General features: G+C 48.6%; 1 protein-coding gene across 17 annotated transcripts in view; it reads left to right on the forward strand.

Moving 5' to 3' along the window:
* The first annotated feature begins 15461 nt into the window (after positions 1-15461).
* Positions 15462-19781, forward strand: part of LOC135920405 (serine/arginine repetitive matrix protein 2-like) — a 104339-nt gene continuing 100019 nt past the window's right edge. For 8 of the 17 annotated variants that reach the window (XM_065454662.1, XM_065454665.1, XM_065454664.1 and 5 more), the window contains exon 1: positions 15464-15684. In XM_065454662.1, coding sequence (XP_065310734.1) covers positions 15673-15684 — 12 coding nt within the window. In that variant the 5' untranslated portion in view covers positions 15464-15672. Of the gene's footprint in view, positions 15685-19781 lie in introns of all 17 variants that reach the window. The other 9 variants (XM_065454667.1, XM_065454674.1, XM_070527574.1 and 6 more) reach the window with 4 other exon arrangements.

A 19781-nucleotide genomic window follows, 5' to 3' on the forward strand; every position in this document is an offset into this window, starting at 1 on the left:
ATGCTTCGCATCCTGGGCTTAACCTTAGCTAAGCCACAGCCAGTTTTTTTCTTCATGCTGCAAAACTTCAAATTCAGTCTCAATCCTTGCCTTCTCAATACGCATCGCGGCCTCTCTGCGACCAAACTCTGCTCTGGGGGGGGGGGGGGGGCGCTGCAAGCGCTTGATTTCGTCGGACGTGTGTTCCTGCAGCTCCGGCTTTTGAAGTGCTTTTTCCCTTTGGAACTGTGAAATTCCGCCACCTCTGGCCGCTCCTCGCAGCCAGTCCACCTGTGGCACCGAACCGAGCCATCGACGGCCCCCGGGATGCTCCCGGGGGCAAGACAGCGTCGCCTAAAGTGAGTCAGAGCGCTTTAGGCCTAGCCGCCTCATCGCGTGAACAGCGTTCCCGCCAAGGCGCAATAACGCCGCGCAAGAAAGAGCAGCTGCGGCAGCAGTTAGCTGTGGAGATCATGGCGACTACTCCTGCTGCTGAGTCGGTTACCGCCACCAACGAAGAGTCGATGGAAGACGAGGTAGGGGACCCGCGAACACAGGCGTCTCTGTGCAACGCTGCATCACCGGGCGCGTCTCCAGTGCTTGCCTCGTCAGGTGCTACTGTCCAGAAGCGTCCGTGTCTGTTGAATCCAGATGCTCTCCCGGAACGCCTGTCTAACAGCCCCCCTGCATCGTACAAAGTTGCCATCCGTCCAAAGGAAGGCTACAACATAGAAGACATCCCTACGACGACCCTTCAGAAAACGCTCGCTTCTTGCGTCACCGCGACGGGCTTCTCAGGCTACACGTATCACCGGGCCTCCAACACGGTGTCGGTGTGGGTGCCGTCCTTAGAGAAAGTGTGTGCCCTGTGCACATTGACAGCAATCACCCTTCCCAGTGGACGCGTCTTGCCCGTTCAAGCATACCTGCTCTCTGGCACGGACATCTCTCGCTACGTGGTAACAGGGGTCGATCCCGACGAACCGCCGGAAACTCTACGTGATACTTTGACTTGTGACACTCATCATGTGCTGCTAGCCCGCTACCTAGGACGTGGTCGCACATGCCTGATAACAGTTTCCGGACCCGCTACCCCACCCAAACGGTTTATCTACAATGGGTGCGTCCTTCGACCTCGTCCATACCGCCCAAGCGTAGTATACTGTTACCAGTGCCTACAACAAGGCCACATGCGTGCATCGTGCCCTAACCCGGCTCCGGTGCAGACAAATGAGCCAAACACCTCCCAAGCATTCCGATGTGGTCTATGCAAATCCAATGACCATTCAATAACGGATCGCGCTTGCCCAACGAAACGTAAGGCTCAGAAAAGTAAACGCGGCGTTCGCACTTTTCGCCCTACTCCACATACCCAGGACCTGTTGGTGTCTCCCAACCGCTTCGCTCCGCTAACAGAAGAGGATGAAGCCATCGAGGAAGACGACCCCTCATCATCTAAGGGGGTATCTACTCCTCAGGCAACTTACAGCGATGTTACTAGCCGGACTCGCCACAGGCATCGTGCGTCTTCAACGGCCCAGGAGGAACTTCAAAAGGAATTGGGTGACATCGATCGCAACATCGAAAAATTGCAAACGGAACTATCCAAACTCAACTCTCGCCGCAACCGCCTTGTCACTGCGAACACTTCGTCGACAACAAATAGGTCATCGGCGGCACAAACGCCTCATAAATGTCATTCACCAGTGCCGGCGTCAGGTATTGCGTCTGTGCGTGAACCTGCGCCTAAACTCGCCTCCGACCCGGCATCGCTTCTGCGTTATGTTGTGCAACAGTTACAGGCCCTAACTGCTACCCTTGCGGAGCACTTACTATGATGGCTACCACAATGGCCTCCAACCCGCCTTCATATGTGATTCAGTGGAACTGTCGGGGTCTCGCTAACAAGGTTGGCGAGCTCCGAGAACGCATTCGCTTGGGCTCACTTCGAGCTTGGGCGTTCCTCCTGCAGGAGCAGAACTCTCTTCCTCGAATCTCGGGGTTTACTAGCTACGCAACACCTTCCATCCCAGATCGCCGTGCGTGCCTGTCGGGTGATAAACCAGGCAAAGCAGCTATATATGTTCGTACCTCCCTCGTTCAGACGGCTATACCTATGGTGACATGGTGCACTGCCTGGCAAGAGGTCGTGGCTGTAAAGGTGCAACTCTCTCAGTGTGCTGTTGTGCTTGTGTCGTGTTATGTGCGTCCTCACTCGGGACAGGCGCCCCGTCTTCGTCTAGGGTGGATCACCTGGCTTCGTCGGCATCATCCTGGCTGTCCTATTCTCATCGTCGGTGATTTCAATGCTCCTCACCGTGAGTGGGGGTACTATGTGTCTAGTGAACGTGGACGTCTCCTCCTTGATACTCTCACCCAGAACAACTTTAATCTCATTAATGACGTATCCATGCCTACACGACGTTGCACCCACCCACGAATGCCAGCGTATTCACCGGACCTGGCCTGGTGGTTGGGCCATCAGACAGTTACCTGGCATCGGGAACCGGACTGCTGGGGGAGTGATCACCATCCCATTCGGCTCGGCTTAGCCCCTCAGAAAACTGACCGCCTCCGTCGCCAATGTAGGGTGATCGAATGGGACACGTTTCGTGCTTCGTTATCAAGGGACGCTCTTGCCCCTCTATGCGACCCCATCCCAATGTTACAATCTTATCGAATTATGACAACACTATCAGCGTTACTAACTTAAAGTTATCCATTGGTCTACCCCTTTTAGCATTAAGACGCATAATTTCGCAACTCTGCCTATTCCATAAATTGTACTATAACTTTCCTGACCTTCGTTCCTCACTTTTATTTCCACCCATTCGCTCATCACATCGTCTATTCAATTCTTTATGTATCCAACGCCTTCATGGTTCTACAAACGCTTTTAACAAATCCTTCCTTCCCTCTGCAATAGAACAATGGAACTCGCTCCCGGAATCCATTGTTGTAGAGCGAAACCCTTCGAAATTTCGAGAGTTACTAACCACCCATATTTGCAGCTAATCATGCAAAAACCTGTTCTTCTAGTGTCTTTTCAGTTGTTGCCTTTGTCTTTTTGCTTTCTGCATGACTATTCATTCGATGTTTGTATTATTGTTTTGCCTCCCCCTTATGTAATACCCCAAATGGGGCCCTTAAGGGAATAATAAATGATGATGATGATGATGATGAAAACAGCCACTTTAACGTCATGGGTCGAGGAATCTCGTCCGGCGCCAGATCTTCGACTCCTGCAGCTTTGGGCACAGCGTCGCCAAGCGGAGGTTCAAGCCAGCCGACACCCAGATTCCGTGGAGGCTCAACTCCGCCACCGTCAGCTGACAGCTGCAGCTAGACGCCACGAACGCCGCCTCTCACGTCAACGCTGGTTGGCCTGGTGTTCTTCGCTAGGTCCAACCACCAGCGCCGCCTCAATTTGGAGAACGTTCCGAGCAATGGAAGTTGGTGGACGCTCTCCTGACCCAGGTTCCAGCGCGTGCCTCGCGTCTGGCAAGACCGCAGACGCCTTTGCATTTGACATGGCGCAGGCATTATTTCCCGGTTATGATACGCGGCCACCTGTGGTCTCCGCCCCATTTACGCTTCCGCCGAGTGCAGGGGCACTCCCATCAACTCACGCTATCGCTGGGATGCAGTCTCCGTTCACGGTGGCTGAATTTCTCGCTGCAATAGACCAAGCCAAATTGAAGACGGCCCCGGGTCCTGACGGCGTGACCTATGAAGCGTTTAAAAACCTAGAAGGAGCCACTTTGGAAGATGTTCTTAATTCGTTAAACGCTGCATGGCTGTCAGGAGAAGTACCGGAGCACTGGCTGCAAGCAGCTATAATCGCCATCCCAAAGCCCGGCAAACCTCATGACAACATATCAAATCTTCGACCAATTTCTCTTATGTGTACATTATGGAAATTGTTGGAACGCATGGTGGCTAACCGTCTCCAGTGGTGGCTAGACGTACATCACTGGTACCACCCGTCGCAAGTTGGCTTCCGCCCCCACCTTGGCGCAGAAGACGGCCTAGGTCACTTGTCCTCTATGGTTTTGATTGGTGGCCGATCGACCCGAGTGAGGTCCGTGCTCGGCATGGATGTGCACAAAGCATACGACCACGTCAGCCACGCTGCCCTCGTTGAAGTGCTGCACTGGATTCACTTACCCGCCCACATATGCAAGTTTATTCACACCTTTCTTACATCTCGTGAATTCGCCATACGCATCAACAAGGAGAATGTGGGATCCTTTCGCCCACATCGCGGTGTACCGCAAGGGTCAGTGCTGGCCCCCATACTTTTCAACATTAGCCTCCTACCCTTGGTATGGCGATTGGGCGACATTGCTGACCTGCACGCACTCATTTATGCGGATGACATCACAGTCTGGACTGTCCACCCGTCTCTCCAAATTCAAGCCACAAGGTTGCAGCTCGCTCTTACGATTACTGATCAATGGTGTTCTTTTCTGGGACTTACGTTGTCGCCTGAAAAGACGGCTCTGCTTCCGGTCGCGAATGCGCGCGGCCGCCGTGCGTTCAACACCACCCCTATCGTCCTTCTCTTGCACGGAAACAGAATTCCAATCGTCAACTCACTCCGAGTCCTCGGCCTGGACTTGTACGATTCCGGCTCCACCGGCCCCTGGATTCGCACAGCACGTCAGAAGACATCCCAAATGCTGCACCTCATCCGTAGGATTTCTCAAAAGTCAGGTGGTGCCACAACCACCATTGCCCGCCTCCTCATACGTACTGTGCTACAGCCCAGATTGATATACCAAGCCCAGTTTCACCACATGACACGAGCAGAGTGGGACCGCTTGGAATCTATCAATCGAGCAGCAATGCGGGTTATTACGGGCCTCCCACAAATTACACCCATTCACGCACTCCAGGCCGAAGCGCAATTAAATACGCTAGACGAACTGGTCTACCAGCGTCGCCAAGCTCGTTCCGCAAAGTGCAATAATATCCCTGAAGCTGCAGCTCTTGAGAAGTATATGGCAGACGGTTCAGTGATACCGTGCGATTCCTGCTCGCCACGACCACCATGGCTTTATCAGCAAGTTACGGACAATCGGCCTCTGACTCGCATACACACACGATCCATTGGCCACTTTAGAGAGTCGAGTATGATAGCAAATAGCCCATCAGCTACGAGTGCAAGCTCTTCGTGCAGACATGTAGCGTATGTCGACGCTAGTGTGAGTGATGATCACGTCACCACGGCTATCGCTTGTCCTGAAATATTGTCAGACATCGCAACCTGCTCGTATGCTTGCTCCCCTGCCTGGCCGTCGACACAGGCGGAGCTCTTGGCAATCCGAGACGCAGTATCCATCCTCTGTCCGCTGCTTCCGCCATCTAGGAGACACATTGATATCTTCACCGACTCCTCAGCTGCCATCCGTTGTCTGCGGCGTGTTCTGAATTCCGGCGTTTTGGCACAGGAGATTCAGGACACAGTGGAAAAATTATCCGTTACAGTACGTGTACAATGGATACGTCGCAATGCGCATCCCACACAAGCCTTAGTGGATGCAGCGAGCCACAACAAACCTTCGCGTCCACTTCAACAGGCCCCCATCTCTCCGGAGACAAAGCTCCTCGCAGAAAAAGAACACCTTCGGCGCGCCACGCGAGCACTTCTCCCACCGTGTGGCACCGACCTCCCCGGCGGCCTAGCGCGCTGGGAAGAGGTCTTGTTACGAAGGTTACGCCTCCGTGTCGCCCTCACCCCTGCGATAACCTGGTCGTGGTCGGCACAGTACCGTGCCTCCATGAGCGATTCCTGCCCCTTCTGTCCCGCTCCTGTCTGCGAGGTGGACACTGGGCACCTCCTCTGGACTTGCCCTTCTCTACATGCCCTCCGCCAGAAACACCTGCTTCGCTGTGGACCACCCCCAGGTCGGCCACCGGACGTAGAAAGTTGGATCTTGGGGCCCCACCACCGGACATTGCTTGACTTCCTCCGCGAATCCGGAGTGTATTTACATGTTTAAACATTTCTTTATGCCAGAAGGCACGCTGTCGCAATAAAAAAAAAAAAAAACTCTGCTCTGGCCCGGACGGCTTCAGCTTGCGCGCGTGCCTGCACGGCGGCTAGGCTGATTGTTGACGAGCCCGATCGTCGTGACCCCGAAGAAACGCTGGAGTGGGCCGATATAGAGAGCACTGCGACGCTGTCTCTTGTAAGCGGTCGCGTTCTCATTCTGTAGCCTCGCGTAACTTGTCGCTTACAGTCACATAGCGATCTGCGTCGATCACTTTCTGAAGCTCTAATTCCTGCTGGGTTTCAGACCTGCTCGTTTTGGCGAGGAAGGTAGCGTGTCTGGCGGGGACGTGCTCGTGGCGCTCATAGCTTGCACGAAGCTGCGTTGCGGCACTGTTGACGTCTTCCTCTTTCGCACATGAATCTTTCGTAATAGCGGTCTCCACTTTCTTCCAGGCAGCGTCTATTCTCCGGCAGTGCCCTTCGCGGCTCGTTTCGTATACGTTTCTCTAGCATTCATGGAAACGCGTAGTTGCTCTCTGTGATCTAATGTTTGCCGTAAACGCTTCATGCTCTCCTGTCATAATTTTAGGCGTTCAGGCGTCAGCTTGTCCTGATCCATTTTGGCGTGCGGGCTTCACGACGTATCTCACTCAAAGCGTACGTATGTGGTGAAGCCTGCTAAAGTGCGCGATGAAATCTGAAACGAGCCCACCTTGTCATTGCCATGTGTGCCGTCAGCTGCTCAACTTCTAGGCGTTGCCGTGTCCTTGCAGAAGGCGGATGTCATGGTGAAACAGAAGGTCTTGTCGTGCGACGTATTCCACTGCGGCGGATGTTGAGTTGGCGGCCGATGGCAGTCTACTTCACTTTTTTACTATACTGGCCTCGTGGATCGCACTTGACGGGATCAATGCATCCGCTGTCCAGCTAGATAACGGGTCGAACGCAGTTAAACATTTATAACAAACTTTAATTACACTAAGAAAGTCAAAAAAGGAAGGTAAAAATACACAAAACGTTCAGTTTTCAACCCGTGAGAAAGTAGTCCTGTCTCTAGGGCCGGTGGGGCGAGTCTGCCCGTCCCGCCTTTTTCCAACCGCGGTTTCCATCCCCGTCGTCGTCCCCCAGGCCCGGAAAACATCACCCGACACCCCGAAGCGTCGTCACTGCATGGGTCACTTCCAGGAACCGAACGGAGGGAGCGGGTCCTTTCTCTCGCGCGCAGCTCGGAGTCCGCGGGGGGCCGGTGAAACAGAAAGCAATAAAAGTAAGGAAGGCTCGCTTCCCTCTTGAAGGAAAAGTCCGGCCGTGCGTTCGCGATGCGCACAGAACACCCCCGCAAGCTTTCGCTCGCACCTAGAGCGCATGGCACGCGGCCACATGTTATCTATGATGGCGGCGGCGGAAATTCGCCTGTAGTGTCCATATAATTGCTATTGCGACAACAACAACAACAACAACAACAACAACAACAACAACAACAACAACAACAACAACAACAATAATAATAATAATAATAATAATAACAATAATAATAATAATAATAATAATAATAATAGAGGCATAGCGCGTGGTGAAAAAATGTGGAAGGCTCATGCATACTGTTCACACGCGCAAGAAACCGCTGAACGCCGCCCTTCAGACCGCAAAAGCAGTCGTCCGCGCACCTCGAGAAGGCATTAGGCCGAGGTTCGAAGGAACTCAGTGCCCTTGATTCAATACAGTCTCCATCGTCAGGTTCGCCGCATATGCAAAGAAGGAAGCACCCACCGCCGTTTCGTGCCGGTTTGTACAAGCACGGCCGCCGGATAGAAGAAAAACAATGTTTCTTTTTTATCCAGTGGCCGTGGTGGAAGGTACGGTTGTACGTAAAATACGCATTTTTCAGGAAGAAGCGTAGGCGGCTGCAGAACTCCGTCATGTCAACAGGGTACGTTCCTCCAACGTGAGGTCGTTCCTCAGCAACAGCTCGCAATTAAGGTGACCCGACAAGTTCAACTGACACTCTTGTAAATAAAGAACATACGTCGAAAGACACGAGCAAGTCCTCATCTTCGAGGTGGGTGTCCATGACTTTTTCAGTGAGGTGTCGCGCTGTTCGAACATGCGTCTCAGTCTTGCCAAGCAGCGGAGTGAACCGCTTGCTGCCCGTAAGCGGAGGCAATTAAAGAAGTCCATGACATTTTCGTACTTCCTGGTTAGTTGTCTGATTGTGACTATTGATCTTTTTTTGTGTGTGAGTACGTTCACAGCTTCATCGCAAAATTTGTAACCGGAATCTAGAGGAGAATGAATGATCAGTCACTTTCGTGAGGGTCTATATTTATGACTTTATTGAAAAGTATTATCATTTGCGCTATGGGTAACATCTATTAGAAAGAAACGCTTAACATCGAGCTACGCATTCAAATGTTTCTTCTCAGCTTATACTTACGCAAAAATACATCTAGTGTGCGATGGGCCATCTTAAGTCACAGAACTACACATCCGTGTAGACCTCTGCCACAGCCCAGTGAAACCCGTATCTTCCACTCAAGTACGCATATTAATTAACCTCCTCGGCACATATCGTCGAAATACGATGCAAGCAGCTTCCGGCGAGTCTGCAGAATATATACGTATAGCGGGACATTCACGCTGCTCCGCTGTGTCGTACGCACTGAGCGGCGCATTCGAGTTGCAACGCGAGATCTTGCAAGTTTACAACGAGCAAGCTAAGCTAATACTGCGATCAGGCATATCGCGTTCGGAAAGGAATGCATGAGATACTTGCGCACAGGCTATCCGCACATGTACGCTGTTCCAGTGGCGTAGCCAGAAATTTCGTTCGTGGGGAGCTCACTTTGCAGCTCGGCCTCCCCTTATAATTTAGTCAAGGGATGATATATATATATATATATATATATATATATATATATATATATATATATATATATATATATATATATATATATATATATATAATGAGAAGCCAACAAACACTGACACCAAGGACAACATAGGGAAATTGCATGTGCTTAATAAATGAAATAAAGTAATGATAAATTAATGGAAATTAAAGTGGATGAAAAAAGACGTTCCACGTCCGCCGCCAAGGTCTGTGAGTGGTGGCGCTGGCTAGCACTCCCAGGGTTCTACTAGTACACATAAATACCCAAGAAAGTGGGTGGGGAAACGCCGCCGCGGTAGCTCAATTGGTAGAGCATCGCACGCGACATGCGAAGGTTGTGGGTTCGGTTCCCACCTGCGGCAAGTTGTTTTTTCATCCACTTTAATTTCCATTAATTTATCATGACTTTATTTCATTTATTAAGCACATGCAATTTCCCTATGTTGTCCGTGGTGTCAGTGTTTGTTGGCTTCTCATTATATGACTAATAAATATCGGGTCCCTCGGTTAACCCCCTTTCTTCTCGTTTATATATATATATATATATATATATATATATATATATATATATATATATATATATATATATATATATCTGTCATTCAACAACCTTGTTTACATTACCGTACATATGCAACGACCAGGGGAAAATCTCAATGAGGCTGTCCTTTGTTAGAATGTATTGAGCAGGAGCAGCTGTCACCGGTTGTGTATTGCGAGTAATTGCTCGGAAATTATAGTCGCAACAGAGCGTACATATAAAAAGCAGGAGTTCTGCAAAATATACGAGGGCGAGTCAAATGAAAGTGAGCCAATACAAATATATGACAAACGGGGTACTTTATTTAAAAGTAGTCACCATGAGTATTTAGACACTTGTCCTACTAACGAGTCGCGTGATTCCCGTCTCATAAAACTCCTTGAGTTGCCGCCTCAAAAATCTGTAAATGACTACACGTCATCTTCCGACACGAATGTGGTTCCCTTGAGCAGTTTTTTTCAAATTTTACCAAATGTGGAAGACGTAAGGCAACAGGACTGGGCTGCATGAGGGATGTGGCAGCGTTTCCCACTTGAACTTTGCCAGTTTTGTATTAACCACATCAGCGACGTGGGAACGGGCAATGTCGTGTAGCAAGATGTCCCCAATGCTCGATTTTCCACGTCGTTTGTTCTTAACTGCGACACGCAGCCGATCCAGTCTTTCACAATATCTGAAACGATTTAGAGTCTCTCCAGGTTTAGAAAATACGATTAATAGTGGCCCCTAACGATCTAAATAGAAGTCAACGCTTTTGCGGCATAAATGACGGCCTTTGTTTTCCTTGGGAGTGGTGAATGCAAATGTTTCCACTGTAAGCTTTGCCGTAGTGTTTCAGGCTAGTACTAGCGGCACCATGAGTCATCCCCGGTCACAATTGCAGACAAAAAGTCGTCACCCTCATCTGGGGTTCTCTGACGTGCACCTAAATCTAAGCACACCGGTGTTTTCGCATTTCGCCTCCATCGACATGCAGCCACCGTGACCGGGATTCGATCCCGCGAACTCGTCGTGCTCAGCAGCCCAGCACCATGGCCACTGAGCAACCACGGCATTTTCATTTGTGTTGGGGGTGATTGCACGGTGGCTTTGGCCCGGCTATGGATCTTCTTTGTAACTTTCATGCCCTTCTGTGCACAGTTAGCTACAACGCTTCGCAGTGGCCAATGAAACGAAATGTTCAACGTATACGGCAGCCATACGGCGAATAGTTTCTTTTTGGGAAACATCTTCATTTGTCAAAAACCTAATGACATTAAGCTGTTCAACTTTTGGAGTGTCCATTAACTGAAGCGTCCCGTGGCCCATTACTTTCCGCAAAAGAAGTAACAAAATCGAACTTTCCCCATGCGACAATTCGCTGCGCCGCAACAATGTCTTCCTTTTTTTCTTTTGTGGGGCGGGGGGCGGCGAAATGGAATAACGCAAAGGAACGCATGTTGGCTACAATCGAATGCCTACTTTGGGCACCTAGTGTGGCTACCGAAGGAATATCGTAGAAAACGTGTGATGCTTGGTCCACAGAAAACCATACGCATAATGCTCGGTATCCTACACCAGTGAGCCAAAATTTTCCGAAGAGGTTGCACTCAAGCGAACTCGTTGCAATCCGTCGCGTCCCCGCAGTTTCTTTTTCTCGTCTGCTAGCCAGGAAGCGTCCAAAACTCTGCCAGGCGAAAACGCAGTCGGCCAGAGAAAGGGAACGCGCATCCAAGTGCGTAGCGCGGTTGTCGATGCAGCACGAGAAAAACGCATGCGCGCTGGCTGGATTGGCAGCCCGTGGGTTACGAGAACAAAAGAAAAAAAAAGAAGAGAAAGGGGCTCAATGTATCCTCGCGAATAAAAGTCTAGGTAGAAAAATAAATAAGAACTTGGTTACGATGGTGGATTTAGTGTCTTGACATGGATGCTTTGGCGCAGGTGGGAAAAAAATGTTCATATTCTTTTCTCTGGCCTGACGGCACAAATGAACCACCACAATGCTTTGTCTCATCGGACCTCACTGCACGCTTTGTCAACTTGTCTGATAGTATGTTGATTTCGCGTGTCTCGTTGTATGGCCCGATGTACGACTTTTGAAAAGTCGATGCACCTTTGGCGTCAAATGTTTACAACAGCATTAAACCCACAAAGTTCCGTAATTGAAAATCTAAAGCACGACTTCGGAAATGTTAATGCACCTTTCGCATCAAAATGTTATGAGGACTTTATACCCACAAAGTTCTGAACTGAAATCCAAGCGCTCCGTAGATTCCGCGGCCTCCGCGAGATGCCGAGACGAGCCCGCTCGCCATCAAAACGCCCTTGAAATTTTGTGCTCGGTGGGGCTCCTTGTGTTACGATATGTGACTCCCGATGCATGGACGTTGCTGCGAAATCCAGCCCGATTTCGCAATGTTCGCGCTTAAATGTCTTTTCGAGCGTGAATTAAGGACATTCTAGACAAAATTGAGCGTGATTTCCGGCGCCGGGAGTTGTTTTGGTCGGCGGTGCATGACAACACGAAAAAATTTCGGGGGGGGGGGGGGGGGCTGAAGCCCCATAAGCCCCCCCCCCCCCCTGGCTACGCCCCTGCTCTGTTCATAGCATCGGGCGAATGTAGCGCGCGCGCCAAAGTCGATGCTTCTTGCATACACAGCCGGAAAGGGTTGCATGTTTCTCATGTCACTGTGCAGCCACAGAATCTGGCAATTTGTCAATTCCCTCAAATGTTTCCAATAAAGCCAACTGTTGCAGGCGACGTTAACTTACGATGTCTTTAAAGCCTTCGTGATTTCTCTGGTTCATCTGCAAATTTTGTCAGCACATATATATCCAACGTTGTAGGCAACTTGATAAAACTCGTTGAGCTTCCCTCGTGTCCTATATGCTAACATGTCCGATTGGAGGGCAATTGTGCCTGAACAGGTGTTGCTCAAGTGTTCGCTACTGATGGATAACGAAAGCATAGAGGTGATATGACGTCTAGATTGGTATACTTAAGAAAGAAAAGGGCAGTTTTGCCCAAAAGGCGAAGCACTGACAAAGGATAGCAAGGTTTACAGTTGCGCTTGAATTTTTTAGACGGTGTGCTGTAACTATACGTGGGTCCGATATAGGCAGGTATGCCGAAAATCCTTAACACGCCGTTGTAGGGCTTTTAATGGCATCGCACAAGCTCCACTACGCTGCCCGTAAAGAGCCACGCCAGTAAAATTACATCACTTTCAGGTTTGAGCTCTGATATTGCTTTGAACCTTTAATAATATATTTAATAGTCTTCGAAGATTTAAGATAAAAACCATTCGCTTTGAATGTTATTCACCATGAAATTTGTTTCCGGGCTGCCATTCTCAATATTCTGAGGAAATATTCTGAGGAATAAAGAACGTTAGACCTAGTATGACCAAATTTAGGGACTGACTAGTGTAACAATATAATCCGCATGTACGGCATCGATAAGGATGTAGTTTATATATTCATAAATATATTTAGAGCTTCAACGCGACGGCGAAAATTTGCTTGGAGTGTCCGAAATAATGGCGGAAACCATCTTAGCCGACGCGAAGCATTTCTGAACACTATGAAGATGCAAAAGTTCAATGCCGATTTCGTTCCTGAGACGTTTCTTCCGCGGGTGGTGGTTCTGCCGCTCCTTCTTTGCCGTGTATTAATGACGTTTAGCTGCAGCACGACAACGCTTTCGTTCCATAACATGTTCGGTATGTGGTGGTCGCTTGCGAGGCTTCATGTCGGATGCCGCTCCGAGCTCCATACTGCGCCACTGCAGAGCAAAGCGGGCGACGTGACGCTACGTCACCCCGACTGCATTCGTTCTGGTACGAAAAACCGTGACGACACGCTACGTCACTGCGCCTATGCCTACTTTCTCTCTCTTTTTTTTATGTGCTAGCACTGTGAGTGTGATGCTAGTCAGGTTTAATTGGGCACACTGCCAACGGACGACCTGAAAAATTGTGTGCGCCCTCTTTCGCGCAGCGGCCGAACTACAAAATTCGGTTGGAATACGAGGCACATAGCCTCTATCGCTAGCGGTAATATTTGGTCGCTTCTCGACGAGCTGAGTTGGGCTGAGTCTGTTGCGTGTCATTAGATAACGTGGCCTATATATCTTCAACACTGGTCAGTCGGTTTTGCTGTCTCCAAGTAAAAAAAAGAAAGGAAGAAAATCTCTCTCGCGCCAATCTATGGCGATCCTTTCCGTTTCTTATAAGACAATGACGCGCCGTCTAAAATAACGCCTTCCATTGGCTACCCCTGTCTCGCGCATGCGCAGAATATTTTTGCAAATAGTCCCCTCCAACCTAAAGACGGAAAACAAATGAAAATAGTCAGTGCTTTGTCATGTCTAATCTACTCGCAAGTTTGTTAGTAAAGCCCTTGCTCTTAATATTCGGAGCTTGCGTGCGGGACTGAGTTGAAATAACGCAGTAATGCTTCATTTAGAGCGCAGGAGGAATATTAGGGCAGAAAGAAAAGAAGAAATATGTCAGTGTTCAACGGCTATCATTGTTGACCAATCAGGCTTATCAGCACGATAACAAATGTGACAGACTTTCATTGAATTGTTCTCATAACCGTGATCTTATCTCGAGGAATGTGTTTTCACTTCGCCTATACATGCACGCTACCGTCAACCTGTCAATGTAGAAATTAATATTGAGCCGATCACACGCATGCGATGCTTGCGGTTGGCGACGCTACATCCATCAGTCGCTGTATATTCTAATCACGTGTACTTCTAACTTCTACAGACGTCATTGTAAATCCGGCACCTGATTAGCGCAGAACAGGTACACTTATCACTGCACTACGCTGTTTTATACTGAAGTGAGGGTTATATCGGCCACATCTCTAGGAACGACTCACCTCTGAAGTCGCTTACAAGGCCACGGTGCAGAACGTATATCTAATCTTCCGATACGTTTCATATTGCGCACTCACCAGCATATTATATCTGACCTCATAGTCTGTTTACTCTCATACACGTTATATCGGCGCCAATCTGACGGAAAGCTCGCACTTCGTAGACCTGTTTGACGAGCTGCTGAACAAGTGAAGGATGCTTTCACAAGGACCGAGCGATGCTGCGTAAGGAGCCAGCCCAGCAAAAGCCGAACTGGTAAACCTGTTGGCCGAAAGTCAAAACTGCTAGCAATTGGCCGCTTGGCTAATTACTTTAGACGGAGCAGGCCATAAAGAAATTAATATTCTATATTCTTCTAGTTTTTTTCACCTAATAAAAAATGTCAACCATTATTTCAATACTAAATTAATACTGATGAGGATAAATACGTACCTACAAACTTTAGATGAAAGAAACCCACAAGCCAACGTCGATTCTGTTAATCTGCCGTACATGGCTCACAGCGACACGTATCGCTATTCATTGTTCCAGCAGGCATTATTGAAGTGTGGAAGGAACTTCCAGACGCTCTTGTTGTGTTTAAAGATATTTCAACATTCATAAAGAGTGAAAAAGAGAGAGAATAGAAATGAAAGGCAGGGAGGTTGAATTTAGTTGCTCAGTCTATGCTAGGGATGCGCACTTACGTGAATGTACTACGTCATACTGATGCGCCGATAGTTTTTCGTAGCATGTGAGACCTGAGCCCGGGTCGTCAAATTTGCCGGATTCAAAATAAAGTTGTTTCCATCCATCCATTGGTGTATGTTTTATTTGGTCTTCGGTAATTTGTTTTGCCTTCCCTGCTGTGGCCCTCAGTCGAGGATTTCCAGTATTGTAATACAAACTAAAATAAACAAATAAATGAGACAACCAATCATGTTCGGTTCCCACTCGCAGCGATCAGCCGTGTGAAATCGGCCTCTAAAGTCTGTAGCTCTAACTTGCGCAAGGCTTGCTGGTCATACATTCAAACGGGCACCACACGGGGACCGAGATCCAAGCGGCACGAAAAGTGGACGCTGCCCCCGCACGCCCAATTAAAACGTAGGCGTAGCCGTGACGTCACGTTGGCGTCGCGCCAATGAGGCGGTCACGCCTGGGCGAGGGGGAAAGACCTCTCTCTCCCTGCGGTCTCGCCCGCGCCGTCCGTCCAGCCCAAAACCGGTGTCGCCCGTCGTTTTGTTTCGCTTCGTTCGCGTCGTCTGCTCTTCAGTCTCTGCCTTGGCTTCGGTGAGGTTGCGTTATCGCGGGGCGCTCAGACAAACGCAGGCGGCAGCAGCGGCGTTCCTTTCGCTTTCGTCCAGAAGCAAGTCCGTGTAACCCGTGGTTTGATTTTTTTGACCCAAAGAGGCGCCATGGTCGTCAAGGTGAGTCCAAGTGATTTGCCAACTAACGTATCATAGTTGCTCAACCGCGCCCCTCTAGAACAAATACTCGAAACTACGGCTATCCCCCGCGTCCAAATTTTAAGAGCTAACAGACGAATCAGCCCCCTGTCTATAAGAGGTACACCAAAAGTTTGCACCGGACTTCCGCTGCTTCATCAATTTTTTCCCCTCTCGACAACATGTCACGCAACATATTATGCATATAATGGTCGGAGCACCGTTGCGTGATATTGAAATTTTGGACCCCAGGGAAGTTAATAAACCTGTAGATTAACGCAGCTGTGCCGAATGTCCGGCTTTGTCTAAAAGAAAGTAGACGACGCTCTCGGCCTCAAGAGATGATGAGCTAATTTCACTGCGGAAGGATACTGTGTCGAAGCGCGATATTGGAAGCAATACCGTGCAATGGTCGAAATTTCTACATAACACTATGACCTTGGAGATGAAATCAACGCACTTTCCATGCATCAACTGCAACATCCAGATCGGTCGCTAAAGCAGACCCTTTTTAGCAATTTATAGCCTAAATAAAGGACCTCCTTTTCACGGATCGTTGCGGAAGGATACTGTATGCGTACGCGGTGCGAGGAAGTAGGTCACACCTGTCACTTTCGCTCAGCTTTCGCGGCTCCTATCTGAAGTTTGGCTCCAACATAAAGCCATTTACAGCTTCGAGGGCAAAAGAAACAACGAAATTTCCGCAATTCGAATGCGCAGCGGCGTTCAAAACATTCAGACGGAACGCACGTTGTCCGTCGTCTGCAAAAGTGAAAGTTCTAGAACAGGAATACTCTCGCACAACCAACTGCCCGGAATGATAGCAGAGAGTTCCTGACGGGTCCCCATGGTTTTCTAGGGGCTCTATATGAGTTTTAAGCCTTAAGATAGCTTTCTTTTTTTAGGTTTCGCGAATTTTCCATCTCTTAGGCAGCGCTTTACGTACTGTATAGTTCCGGAGCATAAACTCAGGGAAACATTTAGTTGGATTTGTAAGAATTGGCTCTTCGTTTGATTTGCGCCTGCATTCATGTGCTTAAACAGATTGATAACAAATCAAATTCTGGGCTGGTAGGTGGCAAAACCACCCTCTGATTATAAGGCACGCCTTATGGGGCTGGGGGGGGGGGGGGGGCAGGGGGGGGGGCTGCGGATTAAATTTGAACACACGGGGCACCTAAATTCAAGTACGAGAGCGCTTTTGCAATTCTCCGCCGTAGAAATGCGGCTGCAACCGACGCCGTAACTTCGAGGTCAGCAGCGCAACGTACATTTAATATACAATATACTGCGGCGATTAAACCGTGAGAGAGTGCTGAATGTCATCACGTCGCGAAGACGTGACGCGTCGATTCCTGCAATGCAGCTCATCTCGGGCACGAAGGACGTACAGATACGAACACTTTCTTCTTTTTTACTTACTACTACCTGCGTTTGCCGATTGTGGTGTATCTATGCACTCGAAATTGTCGCTGAACTGCAGCTGGGCAGACTTATATTTAAGCGAATGGTGCACGATGCCGTGCTGTTTCTCTCCAACAGTATATATGCATGAAAGCGTCGAGTTATACTAGGATGTGCCAGGTTCCAAGTGCGACAAGAATGTAAAAACGAATATACAAAAAAATTGTTATAAAAGGCCATGTGGCTATGGAATGAAACACGTGGACTAGAAGATGTCCGTAGCAGCAACGTTTCCATACGCGTTGCGTATTTCACAGCGATTACGATGAACGGCGGCACCGAGAGATAGAGCAGCAGTATCAGAGTCGACCTCTAGCACTTGAAAAAACTAAGCGATAACAGATAGCGTGACGCTTTAACAATGACAGCGTTACGCGTAATCTCCACGGTGGCGTTCGAGCATGCTACTTCTTTTTAGTATGCGAGTACGGCATGTATCACGTTTTGCTAAACCTTGGACTTGCTAAATTTATTATGCAAAGGGAGATAGGTGTACAAGCAATTTCTTTCCTTTTTTTTTTCTTTGACGTCGGGACTTAACGTGTCTTGGTATTGGTTGAAATGACGCTGCCCAGTAAGACCTATAAACTGTCGCATTTTCTTTATTATTCCTTTAAATTTATTATTTTTATATTGCACATATATTTTAATATCTTCTATCGCACATAAAATTTAATCATTGAACTGGTTTACTCTGAGAGGCGGACGTTACTTCCACGAGAAATGAAAATGCGCAACCGACTAATATAACAAAACTACGCTAATAAGCCTTTGACTAAGTACTTTACGGCACATATTGAAATTTCGTAATTGTAGCCCGTTAGTTTGTAACGCTATCCACTCGGATCAAATTGTCAGGACGACAGCAGTATGGGAATTGTCATTCCCAGAGTGTTGAATCCAGTGCCGTACTATTTTTTTCTATTATATATATATTTTGGGGGGGAGGGGCGTAGCAGAGAGATGGTTAGCACTTGACAGAGGAGGGTGAGGGAGATGGTGGGCAGGTGGGTGTTATCTCAGGTTGTGACACCACACCCTTTGCCCCGCCTCCTTTCTGGTTATGCCACTGGATTCAACTGCCTGAAACCTAGAATTTGCATCCGAGATGAAGCCGTAAGGAAGTTGCATTCTTCTGACGCGCACATCAGAGGTATGTGTCAGTAACTTGTGCCTCGGTTGCCTAAGCATCCCCAGACTTCTAATTGCCTGCTTCTCATTTTTCTACTCGACACAACCATCTTTCTGACGAAACTTCTAACCTGTTTCAACCCGTACGTTAAACACGGCCGCATCCACCAAGCCGTACTTTAAAAGTTTTTTCCTGTTCGGAACGCTCTCTGCCATGTTTGTTCTACGAGCGTTTCCTCTGCCACAACAGTCCGCAGACTGGCACGAACCGTGGATGCCTCCGCTTTCAGTTAGAAGAAAAAAAAAATTGTTTTAACAGCGCAGATGCGTTTCGTCACGCATTCTGAAATGCGTTTTGCGCCGTTCTTTATATAAGAATCTTATATAAAGGGACGTATTAGTTTGGCTGAGTGATTGCAGCGTGGCACTGTGAAATAAGGCACTCGGGCACAAAGAAGAGACTAAGACGGCACTGCATACGCGCCATCGTAGGAGGAAAACCAAACCAATCAATCGCGTACGTTCTTCATGTCCGAGTGTCTTATTTCGCAGTGGCACGCTGCAATCATTCGCCACGTACAATCGACTAGCCCCAACCTAGCTGTTATTGTTAAGGGCTGCAAACTGATGGTAATCTGATCGCACCACTCTGCACGTGATGTTTTCTTGAACGGAAGACAACCAAATTGTTTCACTCGCTTTTTGAAGGAGACCTGGGCCGCAATGATGCGACGATCCTATTACAATCATTTTCCTTTTTCATGCTTCGTCATTGGCGCGAGCGGTGCTTCTACGTCATCGGCAGCTAGGAGCTAGGAGCGAGGTAATAGAGGAATAGATTTAAGCCAAAGTAATCGTTGCGTTATGCCAACCTTGCGTCGTTGTAGAACTGGTACCCCGCACGCACCTACGGCGCGACTAAATCTTCTACCTTGCTTCAATCTTGCATTCTTGAAGTTCACTCCACCTCCGCTAGGCGTCGCTCCAGTGACTGCATCACCAGGCGCGCGCATTGAGGCACCCTAATGCACCCGTTCCCTTTGCAACTGCTGCTACTGCAGCTTCTCTCCCTTTCGAATGTGCCAATATGACGAACGCAAAAAAACTATGCATGAATTGGCAAAAATATGTTGCACAAAAGAAAGAACGACAACGCCGACCAAAAAGAGGGTAAAAACTTTTAAGACGTGTCGGCTTCCGCACGGAAGCCTTGTTCACGAAGCGTCTCAATACTCTGTAACCTGCACTTTGTTGGTCGCCGTTTTTCGCTGTTTCGTTCAACACGCTTCCTCCCGCCCATACGCGATGTCATCGAACAATCGATTTTATTGGCAAAAGCAAATGCCGACCGTAAATATTAAAGAAAGATCTAGACGTAGAATATATAAGACGTAGGTATGTTTTATCTTCAAATACTTTCTAAAATACTGCTACAGGTAAAGCCGTATATGACTAACCTTCCGTAGTTTTTTCGGCGTCCGGCA

The sequence above is a fragment of the Dermacentor albipictus genome, chromosome 10 (assembly GCF_038994185.2).
Source record: "Dermacentor albipictus isolate Rhodes 1998 colony chromosome 10, USDA_Dalb.pri_finalv2, whole genome shotgun sequence".
NCBI classification, from domain to species: Eukaryota; Metazoa; Arthropoda; class Arachnida; order Ixodida; family Ixodidae; genus Dermacentor; species Dermacentor albipictus.